The 26,594-nt window shown below is 49.4% G+C and overlaps 2 protein-coding genes across 2 annotated transcripts; one reads left to right on the forward strand and one right to left on the reverse strand.

The window, feature by feature from the left end:
• Positions 1-2,689: 2,689 nt before the first annotated feature.
• Positions 2,690-6,569, reverse strand: LOC100193817 (glucan endo-1,3-beta-glucosidase 1). Its single transcript, NM_001138900.1, is given in 3 exon segments — positions 2,690-4,055; positions 5,979-6,006; positions 6,164-6,569. Coding segments are annotated over 3 exon segments (531 nt in total). The 5' UTR covers positions 6,513-6,569; the 3' UTR covers positions 2,690-3,901.
• On the forward strand, positions 2,864-3,581 carry LOC101027191 (RING-H2 finger protein ATL2L). Its single transcript, NM_001279790.1, has one exon. It carries the CDS (start codon positions 2,906-2,908, stop codon positions 3,386-3,388), a length of 483 nt encoding a protein of 160 aa, NP_001266719.1. The 5' UTR covers positions 2,864-2,905; the 3' UTR covers positions 3,389-3,581.
• Positions 6,570-26,594: the final 20,025 nt, after the last annotated feature.

A 26,594-nucleotide genomic window follows, 5' to 3' on the forward strand; every position in this document is an offset into this window, starting at 1 on the left:
AAGGAAACAACTCCCTGTTGAGGAGTCCACTAAGGATTGGTTTCTTTCAATCCTTTCCCTCTCTCAAACGATCATGGAGACCAGTTGAGATTTCTTCTCAATCTCGGGGACACTAAGTCCCGCAAGGACCTCCACACAAAGAATCAGAGTCTCTTGCTCAAGTTTACAACAACGATAATAGGGGTGAAAATGAGAAACAATCAAAGCTCAAATGACCACAAGACTTTGCAACACTCAAATGCACTAGCCGCTGTGTCTCTAAAAACATGAATCGATCAAATGTGGCGCGGAGTATGGCTTTGGAAGCTTGGAGATGTTGCACTTAATGAATGGTAGGTTGGAGTGAGTCTTGTGGTATTCAATGTGCTAGTTGGGGGAGGGGTATTTATATCCCCCAAATACCAAAAGAGCCATTGGAAAAATCTTCCCAAAAGTTGACTACGCAGTGGTGCACTGGACCCTACATAGTGTCAGTCCGTGCACCACCGGACCTTGAAGAGTGGTCTGGCATGTGACTGTTCTAAATTATGCAGGTGACCATTGATCCTTATCTAACGGTTCGGTGTGCCACCGGACCAGTCCGATGCTCCCGCTCCAAATTTCGTGTGACCATCCAGTTCAGTAAAAATAACTCTGAACCGAGTAGTGCACACTGGACCTGTCCGATGCCTCTGGCAGCAGACCAATTTCTCCTCTTTTCTTCAAAGCTTCTTCAAATCTTTTTACTATCTTTGAGGATGTACCTATGACTTAGACAAACATTTATAGTGACAATCCAACTAGTCTAAGTCATAATTCTTGGATTTTTGTTCTTCTCTCTTTATGAGAGAACTATTTTTGTTCAAACTAGCTCCAAATGGTGACTTTGTGAATCTGAGCTAACCAACCTTGTTAGATGCAATAAATAGGTTCCTAGGGGAGTATACAACTTATCCATTGTGTGAAACTCGGTATTCTTCATCTTTTCCAAGTTTTACCCCTTAATGGTTGGATTTGAGCTGTTTCTGATTGAGAACTAAATTGAGTGGACTTATGCACCTATAAATCAAAGATGAGGTAAACTAGTTACCAAAAGGTTGTGATGGTCATCAAGCACCAGAATCAATGAGAGAAATGGTTAAGGTCATTTCCCTTTCAGAAACCTCTCCGATCTCTGCCCCACCTGGCTTTAATCAAGGTCGGACGGTCCTCGACCTGGGAGTTGATACTAACTGAACTCAGACCTCAGACAGTCCACAATACAATTGGCCCTGAGCACACAGTCCCTTCCCAAACTCAACTAAGGCACTTGCGGACGATCCGTCGGCCCCGGACGGCAGTCCGCACAACAACACATGGACTTGTGCATATCGACACCCTTCCTGGTCAAGACTGTGGATGGCTAGCCACTAGGCCCGCACGGTCCGCAGTACAAATACTTTAGACCACTCTGTAGACCACCAATCTTCAGACCTCTCTAGAATTGCGCGGACGGTCCAGTCTCCTGGCCCAGACGGTTCGCGACAGAGACACTTAGCCCACTTTCCAAATTCTCTTTTGAAAATATTTTTAACTCGCAAATTCGGAAGCGATGTTAGTCCTCATGCACATGCAACATCTATATGCTCTATGAGGCACTAAGTTTCACACAAGTAATTGTCATTGACCTCTCTTGGTAGTACGACTATCTAGCCTACTAATCTGGTCAATTTCCTTCTCTAATCACCTTGTCACCGGCAAAAGTAAACCCCTAACCAATACCTTTGCCTTGATCCATTTCACAATCAACGTCGAAGTCTCTAAAACTTTCAATGAACTTCATCTTTCAGTGGTCCAACCTGCATTCTTATTTCTCCAAGAATTCGTTAGTCCACATATAGGTGTTATTAATTACCAAAACACTACTTAGGGGTCAGATGCTTCACAATTGCTCATGTACGCGTGTCCATGTCGACGGTGGCCCACTCCAGGTCGGATATCTTTGTTTCCAAATGAACGATTGCCAAACTAGAAACGGGGTCAAACCCACGTCAGATATCCTTACCAAACTGGAAAAGACCAAATGGGTAGGGATGGATTGGACCTGAGTTATATGACAAATTTAATATATATATATATATATATATAATTTAATGTTATTTTTAGTTATGTTGTTAAGTATATTATAAAAACAATAACAAATTTTTGTGTAATTATTTTTGTGCAGTATTTGCTCCCTACAACGGAAAAGGTGAATAAACATCTGAATTTGAATCTATATCTGTATTTTATATCTATTATTTGAGATGTTATAGGACAAATTTGAGGTTTACTTCTTATGAACCTTAATAGGTTAAATGCTAAAAACAAGAATATAAATTTACATGACCGATATGACCAGTAATTCATATACATCATTTTACAAAAACATTATTTTATGTTGTACTTTTGGGCCTGACGCTCTGAACTAGTACGTTTCATTTTTCGCATCACAAGGGTGTTTCGGTTCTAAACCCCACAATGGTGACCTTCGCGTCAACTTATATCCACAGATGGGTGATGTGAACGTTCGCCTAATCCGTATGCCCAGTCGTTTTCGTTCAGTCAGCAGGATCTTGTGTATCTATGTAATATAGCATACCAAATCTGCCCGCTGAAAGCTCCGCTCCGACAACATACCTGCCATGTGCTCGGTCTGATGCAGACACGTGGCAGAGTTTTCCAAACTAATGAAAGGAATACTGTAGTTGCTATGCTAACCACCGCAAAAGTGTTTGTTAAGGCTTCATAGCCTTCCGACACACCAACTGCAATCATCAGTAAACTCCATTTCAGCTCAAGAAAACTGCTATAGAAGCCTAGAACTAGAAGAGGTACTTGAGGCAGCGTGCCTGCCTGCATACGCAACCAGACAGCCAGCGAGCCATCTCCATCCGAGTTGGGCGCCATGCAATTTGCAATGTCACCGGACAACCTCCTCTTCTTCTGCTCCGTAACGGCGTCGGTGGCCGCCTCCTTCGCTCTCGTCGCGCTGTGCAGGCACCTGGCGCACCGCCGACCGCAGCAGCCCACCGCGGACGTCCTCGCGACGAGCTCCTCAGGAGGCTCCGCCGAGCCAGAGGAGCTGCTGCCGCTGAGCGCCGTTGCCGCGGCCGTCCCCACGTTCATGTACAACCGGCTGGTGAGGCACTGCGGCAAGGGCGCGGGCTTGACCGAGTGCGCGGTCTGCCTCGGCATCATCCAGGTCGGCGCCATGGTCAAGCTTCTGCCCGCGTGCAGCCATGTTTACCACCGCGACTGCATCGACCTGTGGCTCTCGTCGCGCTCGACGTGCCCGCTCTGCCGCTGCAGGGTCGGTCCTCCCTCCGAGATCGGCGCCGGCCAGGAGACGCCCCGGCAGCTTGCTCAACCTTCCCCTCAAATAAGATGAATCCTCACGCGCCCGTCACAGATGTTTGTACTGGCCACTTCAGTTTCTCCACACTCAACAGCTGTAAGAGATCAAGCCGCACTTGTGCAGTTGTGCTGCTTAAGATCCATGTTGATTAGCACAGAGTAAATTTGTTTATTTACAAGGTTACATACACTTTCGTTGGAAACGTGAGCGTATTTATTACATCTCAGTTGTTAGGAGTTCGCGATTTTTATTAAGTTAAGATTATGGAGAACTTTGTTTACATTGTTGAAAACAGAGCAACATAAATTCAGGACCTACACTACACACACCAAGACAACAGGTTCGTGCACTTACAGTTAGCAGAAGGATGAAATCACATGGCCACACAAAACTGAAGAGGACTGCCTGGTAAAAGAGGGAGCAGCTGATATTGGACAGTTTTCTCTCTCCCAAACAATGCAGAAAACTCAAGGGGAGACCAGCGAACAAACCACATTCTGCAGCCTGATAGTTTATCATACGCGCAGAACACAGTTTAAGAAAAAACTACAACACATGAGTGGCACAAAACGTTACAGATGTAGATATATGCAAGAGCAATGGCCAGAAGTTGAGTTTCCATGAAAAACTGCTGCTGAAGTCTGCACCGGTTGGACCATAGGTTGTCGTTCCTGTGAAGCTACCATTTTTCGGAGATGCACTGCAGGGTCCAAAGTGAAGTGTCAAAGGTTTAGCAGAGACTTGCCATACTACGGAAGATGCAATCGAAAAGGAAAGTCAGTTGTGCGTGTTTTGACATGGAGAGAAAAGCTTGAACAGCACAAGGCAGCTCCAATTTATTCTGCTTTCTCGAGGAAGCAACCCCAATTTCCAAGAACTACAGCAGGGAAGTGGTGAGATACTAAACTTCCTGAACAACCTGGCACACTACAATTTTTACATCCAACAAATATGCTTTGGTAGGTTATGGAGCGTTTTTCAAAGTTTGAAGAATTTAGGGCTGACTTTTGATATGTGCATACTGTATCAAATCTAAAGGTTGTTCCAGAACTATGATAAATCATGTTGCACAGAGCACCAGATTTTGCTTCTGGACTCCAAGCACAACACTGAAAAGGTTGTCATAGAACTGCAATCCATTTTTGAGGTCTGGTTTTATTTCGGAACAAGTCATATACAAGGTTCTAAAAGGTGTCTTTCTGCGGCCTGCTCTGTTTCTTTTAAGTGGTTTGAATCTGATGCCTCAAATCTGAATTGAATCCCTATTATTAATTAGTTTGTTAGTTGTTAGTCTGAAAAGTATTCTGTGTTAGTTGTTTAGCTGATTCCCTGCATCTATCTTTGATTGCCTGAATGTATAGGTTAGCAGATTGCCTGAATGCCTACTGTAGTGGTAATATTGTTTTTCACTTGTTAGTTGCTCACTGAACTCTGAATGACTGAATGTAGGATGTCGACTATATAGCATGAATCTCCTAAAATCGAAGGAGCAAATATCCTGAAAAGAAATTCAGGTGACGTGGGATGGGAATATGGGGTTCTTGCTGATGCTTAGAACAAGGACAAGGTGAAGTGCATGTTTTTGTGATCATTAGAGCCAAGGAGGGATTCATCGGTTGAAGCAACATGTGGCCAATGTTGGAAAAAATGTGAAGAAATGCAGGGAGAGCACACAGGAGGCTAAAGACAGGTGCAATAAATTGTTGAGTTGATCTCAAGCAAGACTCAAAATGGTATTGTTTCTACTGTCCGTAGAAACAAGACACATTGCTTTGAAGAATGATTTGTACATCCATCACATGGACGTTTTCACTTGACGATTGCAAGAAACGATTGGTTACGTTAACATGCATGATTGAGCACATTGCATATCAACAGAAATTTGGAATATCAACCAAGACATTAATATATGTGTGGTTGTTTCAACTCTATGCTTGAATTATCACTTCAAGATGGAGTGGCAGCTGATTTGAAAAAGGGTGGGTAACCATTAAGAGTTTAAGACTATTTGGACAAACGAGACATATTGACTGATAGAAGATCCTACTCGTGCATCATCCACTCAATCGTTAGGTTAAATCATGGCAAGATAAGGATACATATGGTCAATATAGGTTCGGAACTGCAGATCCGACTGTATTGTGTTATGTTTGGAACTATGATACAATCACATACTTTAGCAATTGTGGAGCCGAACTGCCGAAGTTACAGGACAATGGAAGACGCGGAGGAAGATGGGGTAGGAGCAACCAGCCAGGCAGTACTGAGTACCGAGTACTACTGAAGCTAGGTAGGAATTGGGTCGCATCAGGCTGGTAACAGGTGTTTGAAGCCCTTCAGGTTGTGTCAGCAGAGCAACTTTAACCTCTGTGCGCCACCTCGTCTCGGCCAGCTGAGGTCTAACTTGCCCTTCAAAGTTTAAACAGACACAAGCATAGCCAGTGTGCTGCTTATGACACTACATGAAATACCCAGTTCTTGAATATCGAAGATCCAGGATTTTAGATTTTGCGTATTGTAATGGTATGCATATATACTGTAAACTGTAAAGTAGACAAGAATACCAAAAAGGAGGAAACTGGAAAGGTCAACACAAATATGGAGGTTAGGAGCAATGACTAACCTGGAAGGAAACACGCAGCTCCCATGACCTGCCCAAACAATTCGCAGCACCGACGCAACAAGATTACACATTCGGTAGGAATAATCCAACAAAAAAAACGAGAACTAAAAAGAAAAGTTCGAATCTGAAGAATGCTGCTGATTCAAGATCATTCAAAGTGTGGGCAAGCTATTCGGGGTTCTTACTGGGGTTGAGCGCGGTGAGTGCGGCGGCGCCGGAGAAGTCGCAGGCGGCGGGGCTCCCGGCACCGCCGGAACGGAGGAAGTAGTCGTTGAAGGCGTAGGAGGCGTGCTGCTGGAGGTCGGGCGGATCGTAACAGGCGCCACCCTGCTGGATGGCTGCACAGTCCGCGCGGCCACCGTCAACACTGCACGCCCAATCAATCGCGCTCTGCAGCGCGCCGTCCTCCGCGTTGTTCTTCGCAACGCACCACAGCTGGCCACCACCACTCACCCCCACCGTCCCGGTCCCCATCCCCGCCGCAGTGGCGCCGACGAGGAGGAAGCGGAGAGCGAGAAGGGAGGCTGCCAGCATTGGGTGCCCCAGGGTGGCGATTTGGGGAGAGAATTCGAATGCTACCGTTGCGGTAAGGGACAGGCAGCACGGGCACTATGCGCTTTCGCTTTCGCTTGTGCCCCCGGCTTTAAGTTTGGCTTTTCCAGAAATGCGCTGTGATGTGTGTGTATTTTTACTTTCAAGACTGTGATGTCAGATTTTTATATTTGAATTTGAGTTTTTTATGCAGCGCAGTATCATTTTGCGTTACATTTAACGTGTTTTATAATGGAGCTGCCCGATAACAACTTTAATAAAAAGACCTACTGCTAAAAGTCTTTACCTTTAATATTTTCAATATTTTATTAGTAAACTAGTGAAAGTGCAGATGCTAAACGCACATGGATAAAAAAAATTACATGCAAAACGCTTATATATACTTATATAATATCAAATTAATTAATATATTGGTATTCTAACATATTCAAATTTTCACTACCGGTTTAGGTTATCAAATATTAGTAGAAAAAATAGGCAGGGTCAGCTTAAAGAACCGCTAGTGGAACCTATTTTCACTTACAGTTGGTGTAACAAAACTGCTAATGATAATCTAATTTCCACTGATGGTTTTGTTACACCAACTATCAGTGGAAATAATCCTGTAAAGAGAACTACCTCCATGTTGGAACTTGCTCTCCGGTGCAAGTTGATCCAACGGGGGAGTGTAGCAACGCAAACAGGGTTTTTTGCTCGAGATGGCAATAGCTCTGTTAATCTAGCCTCTCAGGGGCACTGTGTGGGGGTATTTATAGGTATCTGAGTGTCCAGCGTCCAATGTTAAGGACGCATGTGCCCTCAGGCACCTAGGTTATCCCCGGAATATTCCCATAAAGCGGGGTTACAGACCGTAATTACAGGGAGACCTTTACAAATTAGGCCTGTAATGCACAGCGGCCACGCAGGGCCTGTTACAGTGGGCCGGATCACACGTGGGCCTCCATGTTGGACGAGGTCGCAAGATGAGACGACCTCGTCGCAGGTCTTCGTCCGGCGACGTGTGGGCCGAAGGGTAAGTCTGCCCGTCGTCTTGTCTCCGTTGGTGCAGCGAGGTCGGCGAAGGCATCGAGCGAAGGGTGGCGTCTTCGCCTTCGCCCCAACATTTGCCCTCCGAGGGACCAGTTCGACTAAGTCATCTGGTGCCGAAGACGTCGCTAGATGGTGGAGACGCTGCCCTCGCTCGAAGTGGTTCCGCGGGGGTTTTTGACATGACCGTTGATTGGCGTCGTACTGTTGGATTGCGGGTTTCCCGAAGCGCCGCGCCCTGTGTATAAAAGGGGGCGGGGGGCGGCACGTTTTGAACTTTATCTTTCCGCGCTCCGCGAAAACCCTAACCGCCTTCTCAAACCGCTCGCTGCTCGTCTGCCCTCCTTGCTCTTGCTCGTCGGAGATCTGGCCCGTGTGAAGCAGACCGCCCGCCGCCGCCGACGGTACGTAGCGATGTCGTCCTCTTCTTCTTCTGCTGCCGCTACACCGCCGGCCGGCGCGTCGTCCGAGGAGACGCTGAGCAATGTGGCGGCGGAGGAGTTGCGCGCCGGTGACACAGTGGAGTTCGGCGTGTCGCGGATGTCCTCGGTCTGCGTGCAAGACATGCAACAACTTGGTTATTTCGGCGGCGGAGTGGCACGTGTCTTGGGGACGGAGGAGGTCCCCGAGCCAGAAGGCGAGTTGGTTGTCTTCGAGGCTTTCTTCGCCGCTGGCCTTCGTCTGCCCGTGCATCGATTTGTGGGAGAAGTTCTGCGTAGATTCAACGTCCAGGTCCACCAGCTGACACCAAATGTCGTGGTGGCCCTGTCGAAATATGTCTGGGCAACGACTTCGTACGGCGGGCAGCCATCGGTCGAAGTCTTCGCGAAGTATTATTGCCTGCATTGGCAGAAAAGGAGGATCGGAGATAAGATTGCTCAATTTGGATCTTGTACATTTACGCCGAAGACCGGCAAGACTTCGATGGAAGTCGTTGAGTTGGTTCCCTGCGCCCGCAATAAATGGGGTAACTGGTGGGAATTTTGGTTCTACGTTGCCGAAGGCGCAGTAGAAGACCATCCGGGGCTCCCCGTGGCCGAGATGTGCTCGCATTATTACTCAGCGTACCCGCAGTTTGAAGTAGCAGAGGAGGATGCAGACGAAGGGGCCCTGTGGTGCGCGGCCGGCATGAGTAGCGGGCGCGATCTGGTTGAGGAGTTTGTCGCGTATGGGGTGTGGCCCTTGGCGCGTGGCTGGGCGCTGGGCGAAGTATGCCCTCGCCAGATGCCTTCCCGTGGCGGGATGCTGGTGCGGAGTCCCGCCTTCGCACTGGATTTGCATGGCCGCGATCCCGCCGCATTCGTGCGTGAGGCGGAGGATGGGGCGGTGCGGATTGTTGGTCGCTATGTGCCAAAGACGGAGGCCCAGCGTAGTTGGGATATACGCGGATCCAACGATCGCTTGAATAGGGTCTTCGAGTTAAACCGTCTGTCGTATGGCGGTTATCCCGGGCAAGACGTTGTCGACCGCCGTGGGAAAAAACCGGTGGCGGAGACTGAAGACGACTCCGCGCCAGCGGCCGCCCCATCCACTAAGAAGAGGAAGCTAGGTACTGCGAGGGAGGACTTGGGGTCTCCGATAGTTTTGCTATAGAGTTGATGGGGACATGCGCGGCCCCCGGGGGAAGGATGTCTTCGCCCGAGCTCCGGGAGTCTTCGGCGCGGATGCTGAAGGTTACCGGGGGTTGGTGGCCTAAGAACGTTCCTATCCCCCGCGCGGCCGGCGAAGACTTTTTTACATCTCGCATGGTTCGTGACATGAGAGTGTTTCCTTATGGACGGAATATTGCTGCTGTTGTGTCGGCAGTGATGGACAAGCACCGTCAGGAAGCTGCGCAGAAGCGTCGGGCGGTCATCAGGCTGCCCGAGGCTAGGCCGAAGAGGGCGCGGGGGACTGCGAAGGCTGCCGCCCCCGGTGGTAGCCAGCCGACGCTGGCGGCGAAGTCGGCCGCCCCTGGGTCCAGCAAGGTGCCAGAGGTCGTGAAGGCAGCCGGAGCCGGCGGAACCAAGTCTACCTCGGCCGGAGCCGCGAAGGCCCGAGAATTGCCTTCGCCGGGGAAGCGCGTTGCCGACTTCGGCACCGATATTAGTGTGGACGATTATCTCGTTGGTAAGTCGTTGGCCCGGGTTTTTTTTGACTGTTGATACGTTGCAGGATCGGGCGAGGGGCAACTTGATGTTGTTCCGCCTGTGGTGGCGACCGCGGTGTCTGGGGCGAAGGGTAGCGCTCTCAGCGCTGGTGGTGAGATTCCGGCGCTTGCTGCCGTCAAGGACGAAGTGGGCACTGTGTCCCGCCGGCTGAGGGAGGCGTCGCAGCGGCTAAGTCAGGTAAGTTGAGCTAGACTTCGGTGTTTACCGCTTTTGTGGGGATTGTGGTCTTATGTGTGTCTTTTAGGCGGCTGACTTCGCTGACCGCGTGGCGTCGGGGGCCCTTACGGCAGTTGTGTCTGCCGAAGTCGAGAGACTTCGGGCGCAGCATGCTGACGCCGTCCGGGAAAAGTCGGCCGCCGATAGCAAGTGCCGCAAGCTGGCGGATAAGGTGGCCGCCCTGGAGGGCGAGAGGACTGACCTCCGGCGCCAGCTGGTGGAGGAGAGGAGGGAGGCTAATCAGGCCCTCGCCAAGGCGCAGTCGGCGCAGGCGGAGGCCAATTTGGCGCGGGTGGAGGGTAGTCTCGCCAGCCAGCGCGCCGAGGAATGGGAGACGCGGTTTAACGCTCTGCAGGCCCGCATGGAGAGGGCCGAGGCTTCTACGCGCTCGGAAGTTGAGCGGACGCACAAACAGCTCATGGACTCATACCGCGAGCTGGGCGCGCGGACCGCTGACTTCGAAGTGCCCGACCGAGAGTCAGGCCTTCGCTGCCTCGAGTGGCTGCAAGAGGAATTGTTGGCGCTCCCGACCATTGTGGAGAGATATATGTCCTTCGCCTCCCTGGTCACCTGCGAAGGGGCGATGAACGCGCTGTCCCGCGAAGGGTGCAGTCACTATGAGGTCTTCGACCGATCTGATGAGGATTTCGAGCGCGAGATTTACAAGGTCGAGGACCCTGTGGTGAAGGAATCTGCGGGAGCCCTCTTTGACCGGATGTGGGGCCCCCACGGTCGGGAGGTGGTTAGGGAGCGGTACGACCGTGCGAGGGATCAAGTAATGTTTATCTTTTGTTTAGTGTTGTTGAATGTGGGTTATATGTGGGCTTGCTGAATCGGTGTGCTGTGTTGCAGGCGGCGCGTGCCGAGAACGTGGAGGACTTCGGGGTTTTGAACAGCGCGCGGCCTGGAGTAGAGTCGAACCCGGCGGCGACCGAGGCCGAGGTCAACCCGGCGCCGCCTCCGGAAATCGGTGAAGGCTCCCTCGCTGCCCCTGCGGCTACTGTGTTCGGTGGTGGCTTGACGCCAACCGCTGTGCCGAGGGCTAAGGATCCCCCGAAGACGGCGACGGAGCCGGCAGCGGAGGATCCCACGGCGGCTGGGTCTTCGCAGGTGGCTTAGTGGGTGTGGGTAGTTAGAGAATTTTGTCTATGTTGCTGAACCTTGGTTGTTGCGCAGGTTCAAGATTTTGGGCCTGCGCACGCAACCGCTACTGCTAATTTTGTGGCGGCTTCGACCGTGGATGCTGGGAATGAATCGGATGAGTCTGCTTCTAAGTTTTCTGATTTTGGTGACTCTGGGAGTTCGGCTGAGTGGACGGAAGAGTCGTCGGATGAGGACTTGGATTACTTTGCGGCCTTGGATGTGGCAGCGGCAGAGGCTTCGCCGCGTGCTGCGGATGCTGAAGTTGTGCCTGGTCCGAGTGCTGGGCGTAGGCGGCGAAGGGCGGTTGCGAAGCGTAGAGTGAGTGAGGTGGATGGCAGTCGGCTTCGTGTGGGCAGGGCTGGCAAGCAGGAATTGTTGTCCTCGCCGGCCGAGTGTAGGTGAGGGGGAGTTGCAAAGTCTTTTTGAGGGTGAGGAGCTGAGGATAATGCTATTTAACTATAGGGAGATGGGGATTATTCTGGAGGTTGAACCGATGTAAGGTGTGATGCCCTCGCTGTACATATGTAACTATAGGTTGTATGATGAGGCTGTGCACCTTCGCGCATCCGGCTATGTTCATAAAGGCGTTGCACACTTGGTCTAGTACGTTTATTATGTCGGTCCGGCGCGCGTGTTGAATTAATCTGGCTGCACCCTTAGGCGACTTTTGCGCGGATAGTCTTTTTAGGTAGACTTCGATTTTGCGCGCTTGTTGTGCTAGTCCGGCTGCACCCTTAGGCGACTTTTGCACGGGTAGTCTTTTGAAGAAGACTTCGATTTTGCGCACTTGTTGTGCTAGTCCGGCTGCACCCTTAGGTGACTTTTGCTCGGATAGTCTTTTGAAGAAGACTTCGATTTTGCGCACTTGTTGTGCTAGTCCGGCTACACCCTTAGGCGACTTTTGCTCGGATAGTCTTTTGAAGAAGACTTCGATTTTGCGCACTTGTTGTGCTAGTCCGGCTGCACCCTTAGGCGACTTTTCACGCGGAGTGTCGCACGCGAGGGTAGCTAGCGCTGCCCCTCGCGGTGACTTTGTATTGGTCGAATGTCGAAGACCGTCGATGCGGTCTTTTTTCGACGTAGATTTTTGCGGGGGATTTTTCGCTTGTATATTACATGGCTCCGCCTCATTAAAAACCTCACCCCCAGGGAGGAAAAGAGTACGGGCCAGAATAAAATTGTTGTGGGAATTACAAGGGCGAGCGGGCCCCGAGCAGTCAAACAAAAAATTTGCAGAGATTATCAATGTTCCAGGAATGCTCCAATTCTTCGCCGGATGGCGTTGCGAGCCTGTATGCGATGGGGGACGCCTTTGTCTTGACGATGAAAGGGCCCTCCCACTTGGGCTCCAGTTTGCCCCGGGACTCTGTCCGAGCGGTCCGGACGAGTACGAGGTCTCCTTCGCTAAATTCCCTTGGGATGACTGCATGGTCACGCCATGCTTTTGTTTGGGCTTGGTATTTGTTTAGAGCCTGTAGTGCGAAGACCCGGTCTCCATTGATCAGGTCCTTTGAAGTGGGCTCGTCCACGTCGGGGACAGCTGACGGGACTGTCCGTGGGGACCCATGTTTTATTTCTTGCGGGGTCATAGCCTCCGATCCATACAGAAGGCGGAAAGGGGTGAACCCAGTCGCCCTGCACTCAGTCGTGTTTAATGCCCAGACCGCTTCAGGTAACAAATTGGCCCACTTGCCCTTTTTGTCGTCGAGGAGCATCTTCTTGACAGCTGTGAAAATTTTGCCATTGGCGCGTTCCACAACTCCGTTGGACTGCGGGAGGTATACTGAGGCGAAGGCAAGCTTGGTGCCAATGGAGAAGCAGAAATCCTTGAAGTCTTGACTATCAAATTGCTTGCCGTTGTCAACTGTGAGTTCGGACGGGTCTCCGAAGTGGCAAACAATGTTTTGCCAGAAGAATTTCTGTGTAGTCTTTGATGTTATTGTGGATACAGCCCTCGCCTTGATCCATTTGGTAAAATACTCGACAGCGACGAAGGTGAATTTGAGGTTCCCCTGAGCCGTGGGCAGGGGCCCGACAATGTCCAGGCCCCAGCGCTGAAGAGGCCATGTGTGGGCGATTAGTTTCATGAATTGCGAAGGGCTTCCTGATCGAGGAGAAAACTTCTGGCAGGCTTCGCATGACCTTGTGACTCGATTTACGGCGCAGATCATTGCGGGCCAGTAGAAGCCTTGACGGATCACCTTTGCGGCTAGGGCCCTTGGCCCTGCGTGAGAGCCGCAAGTCCCGATGTGGACTTCGCGCAGGATTTGGACGCCTTTAGTCTCGGTGACACATTTAAGCATTGGTTGACTGACCCCCTTCTTGTAAAGCTGGCCTTCAATCAGTGTGAAGTCCCGGCTTCGATGTTTGAGGCGCTTGGCCTCGTTGATGTCGGTTGGATGGTAGTACCCCTGTAGAAACAGGGTTATTGGTGCCCGCCAGTCTTCGGTCATAATAAGGTTGACTATGCGGTGGCCCTCGCTGTCATTGGTTATTTGGAGCCCTTCGGGGCTCCGGACGGCTGGTGTGCCGATAACATGGTAGAACACGTCGGAGGGCAGGGACTCGCCTCTGGCGGCAGCCTTGGCCAATGCGTCGGCCTCCTCATTCTTGGCCCGGTCCACATGCTGCAAGGTGAAACCCTTGAATTGTCTCTCGAGACTACGGATGGCCGCGAGGTATTGCATAAGTGCGGGGTCCTTTGCTGCGTAGTCTTTCTTGACTTGGCCGGCGACTACCTTGGAGTTGGTTCTGATAATGCAGGTAGTGACACCAAGGGCCCTTAGTTTGCGGAGGCCGAGGATGACAGCTTCGTATTCTGCTATGTTGTTAGTGCATCTGTCAGATTCCAGAGCAAAGCTGAGGCGTGCCGCGTATCTGTGCTTGACCCCGGTGGGTGAGGTAATGATTGCAGCAGCGCCTGCCCCCGCATGGCACCATGCGCCGTCGCAATGGATTGTCCAAACCTTCTCTACGGACGGGTCCGGTTGTGTTATTGGCCCAGTCCAGTCGACGACGAAGTCTGCCAGAACTTGTGACTTGATGGTTGTCCTGGGCTCGAATGTGATGTGGTAGCCGGAGAGTTCGACCGTGAAAGCTCTCTTGTGGTTTTGGTGTTTGGATGACAACTCAATTAAAGGACTAACAAGTGTGTTAAGTGTTGAACAGGTGCTTAGTGTAAAGCTGACAGGGTTCAACACAAGTGAACAAATGTGATGGTCCAAGAACTGGATTATGGATACATGATGGACATCACAAGTAAGATGGACATTGCAAAAGTGATACTCGGGTGAGTAGCTCGGAGACAACTGATCAAGCCAAGGACTGAGGCAAGAAGAGCTTCGAGGTACCAAGTGCACGGGAGAAGGTCAAGGAGACTGAGGAACCCAAAGCCAAGGGTGAAGAAGAAGGCTTGCAAAGTCAAGGGTGATCGAGTTGAGAACAGCTACGACACATCAAGGATCACTACATAAGGACGTGACTTACAACCAATGAGGTAAAAGCTACAGTCATGTGGTGTAAGTCATAAGGCTCAAGATCAAGCTCTAAGAAGGAGATCAAGGTCACTAGAAGGAGAACAAGTGTCAAAACCAGAACTGGAAGCAGCCCAAAAGAGCTAAGTTCATCTTGATCTTTAGTTTGGGTTGTTCCTATGTTTGGAAATGTTCTATGTGACCTTTGCAGGATGTTGGAGCTAAGAAATGTCAATCTAGATCAAGTCAAGCCGACTTGATGATTTATGAGTCCAACATCAAAGCTCAAGCATGTGAAATGCTATGGATGTAATAATTAAGTGAAGGTATGTTTCTAGACTTGGTACATTGGTTTTAGTGTACTAATATACTTGTCTAAGTGATAGAAACAGAAAGAAGAAGAAAAGGAACGAGGTGCAAAGGCTTGGCTGTGTACAGCCAAGGTTCTGCTCAGTCTGAGTGCACCGGACTGTCCGGTGGTGCACCGGACAGTGTCCGGTGGTGCACCGGACAGTGTCCGGTGCGCCAGGCTAACTCTGGTGAAAAGACCGCTCTCGGGAATTCGTCGGCGACGTTCGGCTAAAATTCACCGGACTGTCCGGTGTGCACCGGACTGTCCGGTGAGCCAACGGTCGGCCGGGCCAACGGTCGGCCGCGCAATCTGCGCGGGACACGTGGCCGAGCCAACGGCTAGAAGATGGCACCGGACTGTCCGGTGTGCACCGGACTGTCCGGTGCGCCAACGGCTCCAAGACTGCCAACGGTCGGCCTCGCCATAGAAGGAAAGGAATCGGGCACCGGACAGTGTCCGGTGTGCACCGGACTGTCCGGTGCACCACTCGACAGAAAGCTGATATTGCCTTCCAAATGAAGTCCAACGGCTCCTAGGCCCCTTGGGTCTATAAAAGGGACTCCTAGGCGCCTCCAAGAGAACAACAAGCGCAGCCAACAAGTGTAGACATCACTCGAATCAATTCTCACTCTCCCTCGTGTGTGTAACTCTATAGTTTGTGTAGAAGGCACAGCTATAAGCCTTAAGAGAGAGGAGAAGTGCTGCTTAGAGCTAGAGCAAGGTCTTGAGCGTGTCGTTACTCTGCCGGGGTGCTGCCAAGAAGTTTGTAAGCAGCCGCGGTTCTGTTGTAACCCCACTCAATAGTGAAAGGCTCTATCTGTCATATTGACAGATCTGAGCAAACGGAGGAAGGAGTTGAAATAGACTCCAAGCCCAGGTGTGGCTAACTCCAACGAGGACTAGGCAAGCATTTCAGGCTTGGCCGAACCTCGGGATAAACCCTTGCGTCTGTGTGCTCTGTTCTATCCTGACTCTCTGCCTTACTCGTTTTTATATCTGCACTTCAATACTTATCTGTGTTACAAGCTTGATTTGAAGTGCAGGACATATTGAGACAGGATCTTCCATTCCGCTGCAACCTACTCGAAGAGTCTTCTCACTCCACTGCGTACTAAGTCTTCGAGTAGAGTAAGAATTTAAGTTTTAAAGTAATAAGTTTAATTCGCCTATTCACCCCCCCCCTCTAGGCGACATCCAGATCCTGTTCCCGGGTCAAAGGGAACTTTCAATTGGTATCGGAGCTAGGCCTCTCCAGTGTGGGCTTAGCCGTCCGGAGATAACGATGTCGTCACAAGAGGTAACTGTAGAACTTCTTTTAGGCGATGGCTCTAATTACAAATCTTGGTGTGTCTCTATTTATAATGCTTTCATGAGTGTTGATCCTGATTTGAGACAGATCTTTAGGAGAAGTATTTTTCCATCTGATATTAGTAAAAATCCCTCTAATGATGAACTAAGATGTTTTTCTCTCAATCACCGTGCTTGCAGCATCTTAGTTGATTCTCTTTCTAGAGGTGCTTATTTTGCCATCATGAGTAGTGGTAATGATTTAATTGTTGATGCTCATGATTTATGGAATAGAATTAAAGTAAAATATTGTGTGGCAAATTGTACTGCTTCTACTCCCTATATTGCTTGTGATACTAACCTTTCAAAGGGAGAAGATCAAGAACGATGGGCACCCAACGATGAATCCACCTCACCGACAGGTTTGTCTTCCACTAGTTATAAATGTCTTATTGCTAACAATGATAGTGGAGACGAAAGCGATGATGAGGAGGAATATGAGGATGATAGCGAGGATGAGTCTTCATCACCACAAGGTACATTTTCCTGTATTGCTTCCACTAATAATAATGACAGGGAAAATGAGACCGGTGATGTGGAAGAAGAGGAGATTCGCCGGTTATACACCAATCTCAACAAAGAAGACAAAGTGCTCTTGGTTAAGTTGTTGAGTAGGAACAAGGAACAAGGCGAGACGCTTCTCAGGCTAGAGGAGACTCTCATCAAAACCAACGACAGCCTGGAGAAGATGACCAAAGAACATGAGGAGCTAAAGTGCTCTCATGATAATTTGGTCCAACGGTATGAATCTATTTTATTTGAGCAAAGAAATAATCATGATGTATTATCTGATGTTGCTCAACTTAAAACTGAAAATTCTATGCTTAGAAGTCAAGTAGAAACAATGGATTTAGAAAAGCTTGCTCTTAGTGAAAAGTATGATATGTTGTCATACTCTCATAGTAAACTAGTTGATGATCATATCATGCTCGATATTGCTCATGAGGTAGTAATTACTAGTTTGAACTCATATGAACCTCATTCTTGCACTAGTAATCAATTGGTCAAAATATTATCATGTGCTGACCTCCACCGCCCCAAGAAAGGCCAATCTTTGTTTGAGAAACAAGTTGCAGGATCAAAAAGAAAATTGCGTGGGAACAAGAAGCAAAGACAGCTAAGGAGAAGACACATTGCTCAACTCTCTCAAGATATCCACGGGCGCGTGGTGAAGAAGCTTGAGAAAGGAAAAACTGCAGCAAGTGTTAAGCTCAACAAGAAGAATGTTCCCAAAGCTATAAATGAAGAAATCAACATGAAAAAGGAAAAAGGTAAAGATTCAATTAATCATGTTGTTTGCACTGACCTTCTCTCCATGTCATTCAAGTACAAAAAGGGAAAAGGAAAAAGGAGGTGTTTCAAGTGCAAGAAGTTAGGCCACCTCATCGCGTCTTGTCCGTACAAAGACAAGAATGAAGGGACAAGGAGTTGTTTTGGATGCAACAAAAAGGACCACACGATCACTTCATGTCCGGTCATGAAGAATCAAGGATGTGCATCCTCCAAGATGACCCTCTCCAAGGAAAATGACAAACAGCAAGCGTCATGTCAGGTTGAGCGACGCTTCTGCTACAAGTGTGGTGAGCAGGGTCATATATCAAAGGTATGTTATAAAGGTAAGATTCCTAAGCAAGTGAATTTGTGTCAATCTTATTCGCATAGGAGACCCAAATCATACACTTGTGCTAGATCTATAACGAGATCACCTAGAACTAGCACAAAGGCAATTTGGGTACCAAAGGCACATTTAGATGATCATTATGGACCCATCCCGAGATGGGTACCAAACTGTGCTAACTAGACCATGCAGGTGCCTTGAGATGGACTGGAGACCATGGGAGAGCTTAAGACGGTTATCTAAAACTCTATACTTAAGCTGTTAATTGTTTTGGTGTTTATTGACCCAAGGTCGAATCATTGTGAAACACTAATCCCATGTTCATCTCAAGTGAAATAAGGTGTATAGGTCCTGAATCATTATTGGTGAATCATGTAAAGGACTTTGATGAGAATCTACAACTTGCTCTCCAAAGGATGAAATCCATGTTGTGTCTCTAATGCACCCTCTCGAGCTATGAGGTGCATGAGCAAAAGGAGCCCTAAATTGGTGACAACATGTGCTCTCACTACACAATACCTAAAAGAATGAATCTCATGACATTCAGGTAAAAGGCAAAGGTATGGAGAATGGAACTATGCAATTTCATTGAATATCTTGAAGTTCCGTTGATTGTGATCATAGCTATGTTCTTGCCTTTCAATTGGTAGTATCTTGGCTTAGGTGCTTTATGCTTTAAAATGTTGTTTCCTTGGTGTACCTAAGAAAATACTTCTTAATCATGGTGTGCTTAGACATTGTGCTTTATATGTATGATCTTGTCGTTTTTCAATTAGTATATGTGTTGCAATGATCATCATGTGTGAAGCGTGCCTTGGTGTTTTTAAATGTTATATATCATGAGGCATGCATTGTTTCCACTAGTCATAAGTTGTATTATCTCATCTATTCAATTGGTATCTTTTTGTGATGTAATTGATATATTATGCCTAGACCAAGGTATGTTTCCCCTTTACTTCTGAGGATGCTAGAATGTGCAAGGTGCAAGTCATTCAAATACTTGATGCACAACTTTAGGGGGAGCACACATAACTTATGTCTTTTGAGACTAACTGTTTTTTGAGTGATCCTATATAGTCTCAAGGTGGAAAAGGGAAGATGAGCAAGAAATGGAGCGATCAGGACTTGGGTACCTCCACAAGTCGAGTAATTGGTATCTAAAGTTGTGAGTAATTACGTATTTAAAGGTTGCTCGTGCTCTATAATAGTTGGTGATCCTAGATGCTTATCTTTAAATATCATGGAGCTATGACAGTAATGATTTTTCAATTGGTAGCCTTGGTAGTGTGCTTCAATTGGTATCTTTTGGTAATCACTAGAATAGAAGTTTCTTCCTGTGCCCAATACTATAACTTGTTCTAAGTTTGGTGTCTTAGCAACAAGAAAAGATTAGGATAAAGAATCAGGCACAAGTGTGGAGAAGCTCTCGAGAGATTTCATACTCTCAAGATGGGAAGTACACTACAACATGGTAAAGGTACAAAAGGAAGTAGTAATCTTTTTGCGTATTTGTATCTTACTTAAATGTTGGTAGTGCATATGCTCAATAAGTAAGGGGGAGTTTTGATAATGTGTCTCTCCTCCTTAACACCCTGCTGTCCCTTGACATCATCCTATGTTCTTGCTTGAATATGGTTTTGGTGTTTGATGTCAAAGGGGGAGAATATGTGCATTAAAGCTTATCTCAACCTGAGAGGAAAGCTTATCCTAAGGGGTGATGTGTTAGTTTGAGCTTTGGTGATGTGTTAGTTTGAGCTTTGCTAGTGTGTTTTTCATATGCTTCTTGCAGTATTATATGTGTTGCATCATATGGACTAGTGCTTCCGTTGCTATGAATTAATTGGCATCTATTGTGTTCATTCTGAAATAGACAGTCATGTGGATAATGATGCATGTGGTTTATGGTGCTTAAGATTGCTTTAAATTAGTATCTGAGTTTAAATTGGTATCTTAATGGTGAATAGTGGTAGGTTGATATTCCTGTGAGATATCCACTAAATTGAATGGTGTTTAACTCTGATTACGTACATTGTGTGTTATAGCATCATGGTTTGATCTTTGACACAATGCATTCCAAAAAGTGCTAAGGTGTAGAAATGCTTCGAATTGCCTAAGTATGTGCAAATTGGCATATTAGGCCAAAATTATGATTTTGAAGTAAGCACATATTTAGGGGGAGCAATTCTATAAACTTAGATTTCAAAGTTTGTGCTTTAAATCATATTCTAATGTAAGCTTTAATTGCGTTGCCATCAATCACCAAAAAGGGGGAGATTGAAAGCTCTCTTGTGGTTTTGGTGTTTGGATGACAACTCAATTAAAGGACTAACAAGTGTGTTAAGTGTTGAACAGGTGCTTAGTGTAAAGCTGACAGGGTTCAACACAAGTGAACAAATGTGATGGTCCAAGAACTGGATTATGGATACATGATGGACATCACAAGTAAGATGGACATTGCAAAAGTGATACTCGGGTGAGTAGCTCGGAGACAACTGATCAAGCCAAGGACTGAGGCAAGAAGAGCTTCGAGGTACCAAGTGCACGGGAGAAGGTCAAGGAGACTGAGGAACCCAAAGCCAAGGGTGAAGAAGAAGGCTTGCAAAGTCAAGGGTGATCGAGTTGAGAACAGCTACGACACATCAAGGATCACTACATAAGGACGTGACTTACAACCAATGAGGTAAAAGCTACAGTCATGTGGTGTAAGTCATAAGGCTCAAGATCAAGCTCTAAGAAGGAGATCAAGGTCACTAGAAGGAGAACAAGTGTCAAAACCAGAACTGGAAGCAGCCCAAAAGAGCTAAGTTCATCTTGATCTTTAGTTTGGGTTGTTCCTATGTTTGGAAATGTTCTATGTGACCTTTGCAGGATGTTGGAGCTAAGAAATGTCAATCTAGATCAAGTCAAGCCGACTTGATGATTTATGAGTCCAACATCAAAGCTCAAGCATGTGAAATGCTATGGATGTAATAATTAAGTGAAGGTATGTTTCTAGACTTGGTACATTGGTTTTAGTGTACTAATATACTTGTCTAAGTGATAGAAACAGAAAGAAGAAGAAAAGGAACGAGGTGCAAAGGCTTGGCTGTGTACAGCCAAGGTTCTGCTCAGTCTGAGTGCACCGGACTGTCCGGTGGTGCACCGGACAGTGTCCGGTGGTGCACCGGACAGTGTCCGGTGCGCCAGGCTAACTCTGGTGAAAAGACCGCTCTCGGGAATTCGTCGGCGACGTTCGGCTAAAATTCACCGGACTGTCCGGTGTGCACCGGACTGTCCGGTGAGCCAACGGTCGGCCGGGCCAACGGTCGGCCGCGCAATCTGCGCGGGACACGTGGCCGAGCCAATGGCTAGAAGATGGCACCGGACTGTCCGGTGTGCACCGGACTGTCCGGTGCGCCAACGGCTCCAAGACTGCCAACGGTCGGCCTCGCCATAGAAGGAAAGGAATCGGGCACCGGACAGTGTCCGGTGTGCACCGGACTGTCCGGTGCACCACTCGACAGAAAGCTGATATTGCCTTCCAAATGAAGTCCAACGGCTCCTAGGCCCCTTGGGTCTATAAAAGGGACTCCTAGGCGCCTCCAAGAGAACAACAAGCGCAGCCAACAAGTGTAGACATCACTCGAATCAATTCTCACTCTCCCTCGTGTGTGTAACTCTATAGTTTGTGTAGAAGGCACAGCTATAAGCCTTAAGAGAGAGGAGAAGTGCTGCTTAGAGCTAGAGCAAGGTCTTGAGCGTGTCGTTACTCTGCCGGGGTGCTGCCAAGAAGTTTGTAAGCAGCCGCGGTTCTGTTGTAACCCCACTCAATAGTGAAAGGCTCTATCTGTCATATTGACAGATCTGAGCAAACGGAGGAAGGAGTTGAAATAGACTCCAAGCCCAGGTGTGGCTAACTCCAACGAGGACTAGGCAAGCATTTCAGGCTTGGCCGAACCTCGGGATAAACCCTTGCGTCTGTGTGCTCTGTTCTATCCTGACTCTCTGCCTTACTCGTTTTTATATCTGCACTTCAATACTTATCTGTGTTACAAGCTTGATTTGAAGTGCAGGACATATTGAGACAGGATCTTCCATTCCGCTGCAACCTACTCGAAGAGTCTTCTCACTCCACTGCGTACTAAGTCTTCGAGTAGAGTAAGAATTTAAGTTTTAAAGTAATAAGTTTAATTCGCCTATTCACCCCCCCCCTCTAGGCGACATCCAGATCCTGTTCCCGGGTCAAAGGGAACTTTCAGACCGCCCATTTGGTGATCCGTACTGATGCCTCCGGGTTCCTGAACAATTCGCCGAGTCCCCTATCTGAGGTGACCCGGACCTTGAATGCTTCAAAATAGTGGCGCAATTTGCGCGAAGACATAACAACTGCATAGGCAATCTTTTCTAGTTCCGTCATATTACATTTTGATGGTGTGAGCACTTCGGAGACGTAATAAACTGGACACTGCCTGATCACGCCCTCTACTGTCTGCTCCTGAACCAGTGCCGCGCTGACCGCATGCGGCGAAGCCGCAACATAAAGCAACAAGGGTAGCGAAGAGTCGGGGCTTGTAAGAACCGCCAATTCCGATAGGTACTGTTTCAATGAGGCGAAGGCCGCCGCCTGCTCTGGTCCCCAAGCGAAGTCTTTTGTGTCGCGGAGAGTTTTGAGGAAGGGGGGACTTCGCTCTGCGGATTTGGAGATGAATCTATTGAGGGCGGCCAATCTGCCTGTCAGGCGTTGGACGTCTCTGGCTGACTGCGGGGGCGTCATGTTGATGATGGCCTGAATTTTGGTTGGGTTGGCCTCGATTCCGCGGTGTGAAACCAGGTAGCCCAATATTTTCCCCTGGCGAACGCCGAAGACGCACTTTTCGGGGTTTAGGCGAAGTCGTGCGTCCCGCATGTTCGCAAACGTTTCGGCGAGGTCAGCAAGATGGTCCTCCTTGCTCCTGCTGGCGACGACGATGTCGTCCACATACGTGAATATATTTCTGCCGACTTGCCCCTCGAGCACCATTTTGGTAAGCCGGGAGAAAGTGGATCCGGCGTTCTTGAGTCCCTCCGGCATTCTGATGAAGCAATACGTGCCGAAGGGTGTTATGAAGCTGGTGCTGGCCTTGTCCTCCTCCTTCATGTATATTTGATGGTAGCCGGAGAAGCAGTCGAGGAGTGACATGACTTCGCACCCGGCCGCGCTATCGACTATTTTGTCGATCCGAGGCAACGGGAAGTTTTCCTTTGGGCAGGCCTTGTTGAGACTGGTGAAATCGATGCACATCCGCCATTTGCCGCTCTTTTTCTGCACCATCACAACGTTGGCGAGCCATGTGGGCTAGGCCACTGGCTCGATAAATTTGGCCTCCAGGAGGCGATGTACCTCGGCCTTGGCGGCTTCTGTCTTCTCATCAGACATTTTGTGGAGCCGCTATTTTTTCGGTCTCACCGAAGGGTCGATTCCCAAGCTGTGCTCAATGATGGATCGGCTGACCCCGACCAGGTCGAGGGCGGACCAGGCGAAGACGTCTTTGTTCTTGGACAAACAGCAGAGGAGTTTTTCCTCGTCATGCGAAGTGAGGTCTTCGCTGATGGTGACCGTCTGCTTGGGCGTGGTCTGGTCGAGAGGAACAGTCTTGGTCCTGTCGTTGCTCTGTAGCTGTGCTTTGTCGTGTTCTTTGTCAGTTGGGCTGGCAGACGCGGGGACCTCGCGCTGGGCCGTGAGGTAGTGCACGTTTCTTTGTCCGGGGACGAAGTCCCATTCTATGTTTCGTGCAGTCTGCTGGTTGCCGTAGACCGTGATGGCGCCTTGCGGACCTGGTATCTTCATGCACAGGTAAAGTCCGTGAATGGCTGCCTCAAACTTGTTGATGGAGCCTCGGCCCATAATGACGTTGTATGGATACACCATGTCGACAATATCGAAAGTCACTTGCTCACTTCGGGCATTGGGTGCTACACCGAAGGAGAGAGGCAACTCTATTTTTCTGACGGGAAACGTGCCCTTGCCGCCGAAGCCATACATGGGGTTGTCCGAAGGCTTGAGCAGGCTGTGGCTTATGCCCATGCGGTCGGAGGCATGGAGGAAGATGATGTTTGCTTGGCTGCCATTGTCGACTAGGACTTTATGCAGGTCCCAGCCTGCCACGCTGCAGTTGATAACCACGGCGTCGATGTGGGGGGCGCTGCGCAGATCGACGTCTCGGGCGTCGAAGGTTAGCGGCACATGGGACCACTTCGTCTGCACGACCGGACCGGTGATGGCGACGTGGTTGATGCTGCGGTAGTGGTCCCGCTTCTGCCGCTTTGTGTCGAAGTCGGCGCTGGACCCCCCAGTGATCATATGAATGACTCCGCGATACGGCTGATCTGCGAAGTCCTCTTGCTTTGGGGCATGGGGGTGATGGATGTTTTGTTGTTGCTGGTGTGGAGGTGGGGGTGGGGGAGGTACGATTTGTACTTCCTGGTGGTGTTGGTATGCATGGTGCGGTGGATGCGGAGCGGGGCCGTGGATGTATGGCGGAGGGGGTTGCTGATATGTGTGTGCGACAACTCTAGGGTTGTCGGCTGGTTGTGCCCGTGCCATCCTGGTCGTTCCCGCGGCCCTGGGGGGGGGATATTCTTGGCGGCGAGGGGCGTCGCCAGCGGGGTGCTGGTTGGCGATGTTGTGCACTTGCTGCTGATTGCGGCCGTCCCGACCGGAGTCTGGCTGCGAAGGCCTCGTCCACGTGCGGCTGGACTGTGGAGTGTCTTTGGGTTTCCTCTGAGACTCGACTTTGCGCTGGTGGAGCTCTTCGGATCTGGCATATTTTTCAAATAGCTGATACAACTCCTGGAGGTTCTTGGGCGGATCCCTGATGCAGTGGCTGTAAAGGACGCCGGCCCGAAGGCCACTGATGGCGTAGTGGATGGCGATTTGGTCATCGACCGAAGGCAGCTGTGACTTGAGGGTCAGAAACTTGCGGTAGTACTCCTGCAGGGTCTCTTTTTCTAGCTGCTTGCAGAGTGAAAGTTCAGCCAAGGCGTCGGTGTCTGGTCGGTACCCTTGGAAGTTAAGCAGGAATTTGTCCCGGAGGCTTCTCCAGGAGTCGATGGACAACGGGGGCAACCTGGTGTACCAGGTGAGAGCTGGGCCTTCGAGGGCGATGATGAAGGACTTGGCCATCGTGGCGTCGTCCCCTCCGGAAGATGCAATGGCGACCTGATAACTCATGATGTACTGTGCTGGGTCAGTGCTGCCGTTGTACTTGGGATAGGTCCCTGCCCGGAAGTTGGCGGGCCAAGGTGTCACTTGCAAGTGTGGCGCCAGGGGACTTCGCTCATCGAGGTAGTTGACACCTTGGAAAGCCACGACATGTGGGATGGCGTGTCCGCGCTGAGGGAAGTATATGTCTTCGACTTGTGCGCGCTGTTGCAGGGGTGGGCCGTGTTGCAGGCCAAGGTGGCCTTCACGCTGCATTAGCGCGATCTCTTGTTCGAGCTCCTGGGCCTTCTGCTCTTCGTCGCGTATCATCTGCCGCACCTTGGCTTGTGCAGACACATGTTGGCGCTTGGCCTCAAGTATCTCTTTTTGCTTCTGGAGATTGCGGTTCTTGATGCGCAAGGCGCGTAGCTGTAGCTGTTCTTCCGCTGAGACACCGATGACCTCATCGTCCTCGATGACGTCCGCGCCCTCCAGTGGAGCGAAGCCTGGGGGAGGTTGCGGCTGTTCTTCAGAGCCGCAGGTGTAGGGAGCATCGTCTTCGGTGGCCTCTTGGTGGGTGGTGTGGGCGAGGACGAGGGCCTTGCCCTTTTTCTCGGCCAGCAGTGCTGCCTTCGCAGCCTCGTCAGCCTTCGAGCTAGCTTTCTTGGGTGCCATCGCGGGTGGTTTTTTCGTAGCACGAACGGTGGGCGCCAAATGTTGGAACTTGCTCTCCGGTGCAAGTTGATCCAACGGGGGAGTGTAGCAACGCAAACAGGGTTTTTTGCTCGAGATGACAATAGCTCTGTTAATCTAGCCTCTCAGGGGCACTGTGCGGGGGTATTTATAGGTATCTGAGTGCCCAGCGTCTAATGTTAAGGACGCATGTGCCCTCAGGCACCTAGGTTATCCCCGGAATATTCCCATAAAGCGGGGTTACAGACCGTAATTACAGGGAGACCTTTACAAATTAGGCCCGTAATGCGCAGCGGCCACGCAGGGCCTGTTACAGAGGGCCGGATCACACGTGGGCCTCCATGTTGGACGAGGTCGCAAGATGAGACGACCTCGTCGCAGGTCTTCGTCCGGCGACGTGTGGGCCGAAGGGTAAGTCTGCCCATCGTCTTGTCTTCATTGGTGCAGCGAGGTCGGCGAAGGCATCGAGCGAAGGGTGGCGTCTTCGCCTTCGCCCCAACACTCCACTGGCGGTTCCTTAAGCCAACCGCTAGTGACATTAGTACTATAAATACCCCATTCTTCCTCCCCGACAGGAGCTGTAGCTCGCAGCCAACTTACATTGAAGACGATTTCAGAGTTCCAGATTTCACAAAATACAAGGCGAGATGTTTTAATCTTCAGTTTTTTAAGAAGGTTGCTAAGAAAGGTTGGTTTATGTTTCTAATGTCAATTTTTGTTCAATAGCTCAATTTTAGCCACATTTTGGATCTAGGGTTTCACCATATGAGAGAAAGAGTATAGCTAGGTTATTTTCTCTATTTCCTCAAATGAAGTCGTTTAAGATGGTTAGATTTTCTCTATCTTCTCTCTTTTTTATGTTTAGTTCTCAAATCAGTTTATCCATG

Source organism: Zea mays, chromosome 9 (assembly GCF_902167145.1).
Source record: "Zea mays cultivar B73 chromosome 9, Zm-B73-REFERENCE-NAM-5.0, whole genome shotgun sequence".
NCBI lineage: Eukaryota > Viridiplantae > Streptophyta > Magnoliopsida > Poales > Poaceae > Zea > Zea mays.

Excerpts from the sequence above, each read along its gene's own strand:
- LOC101027191 (NM_001279790.1), top strand. The coding sequence starts at position 2,906 with ATGCAATTTGCAATGTCACCGGACAACCTCCTCTTCTTCTGCTCCGTA.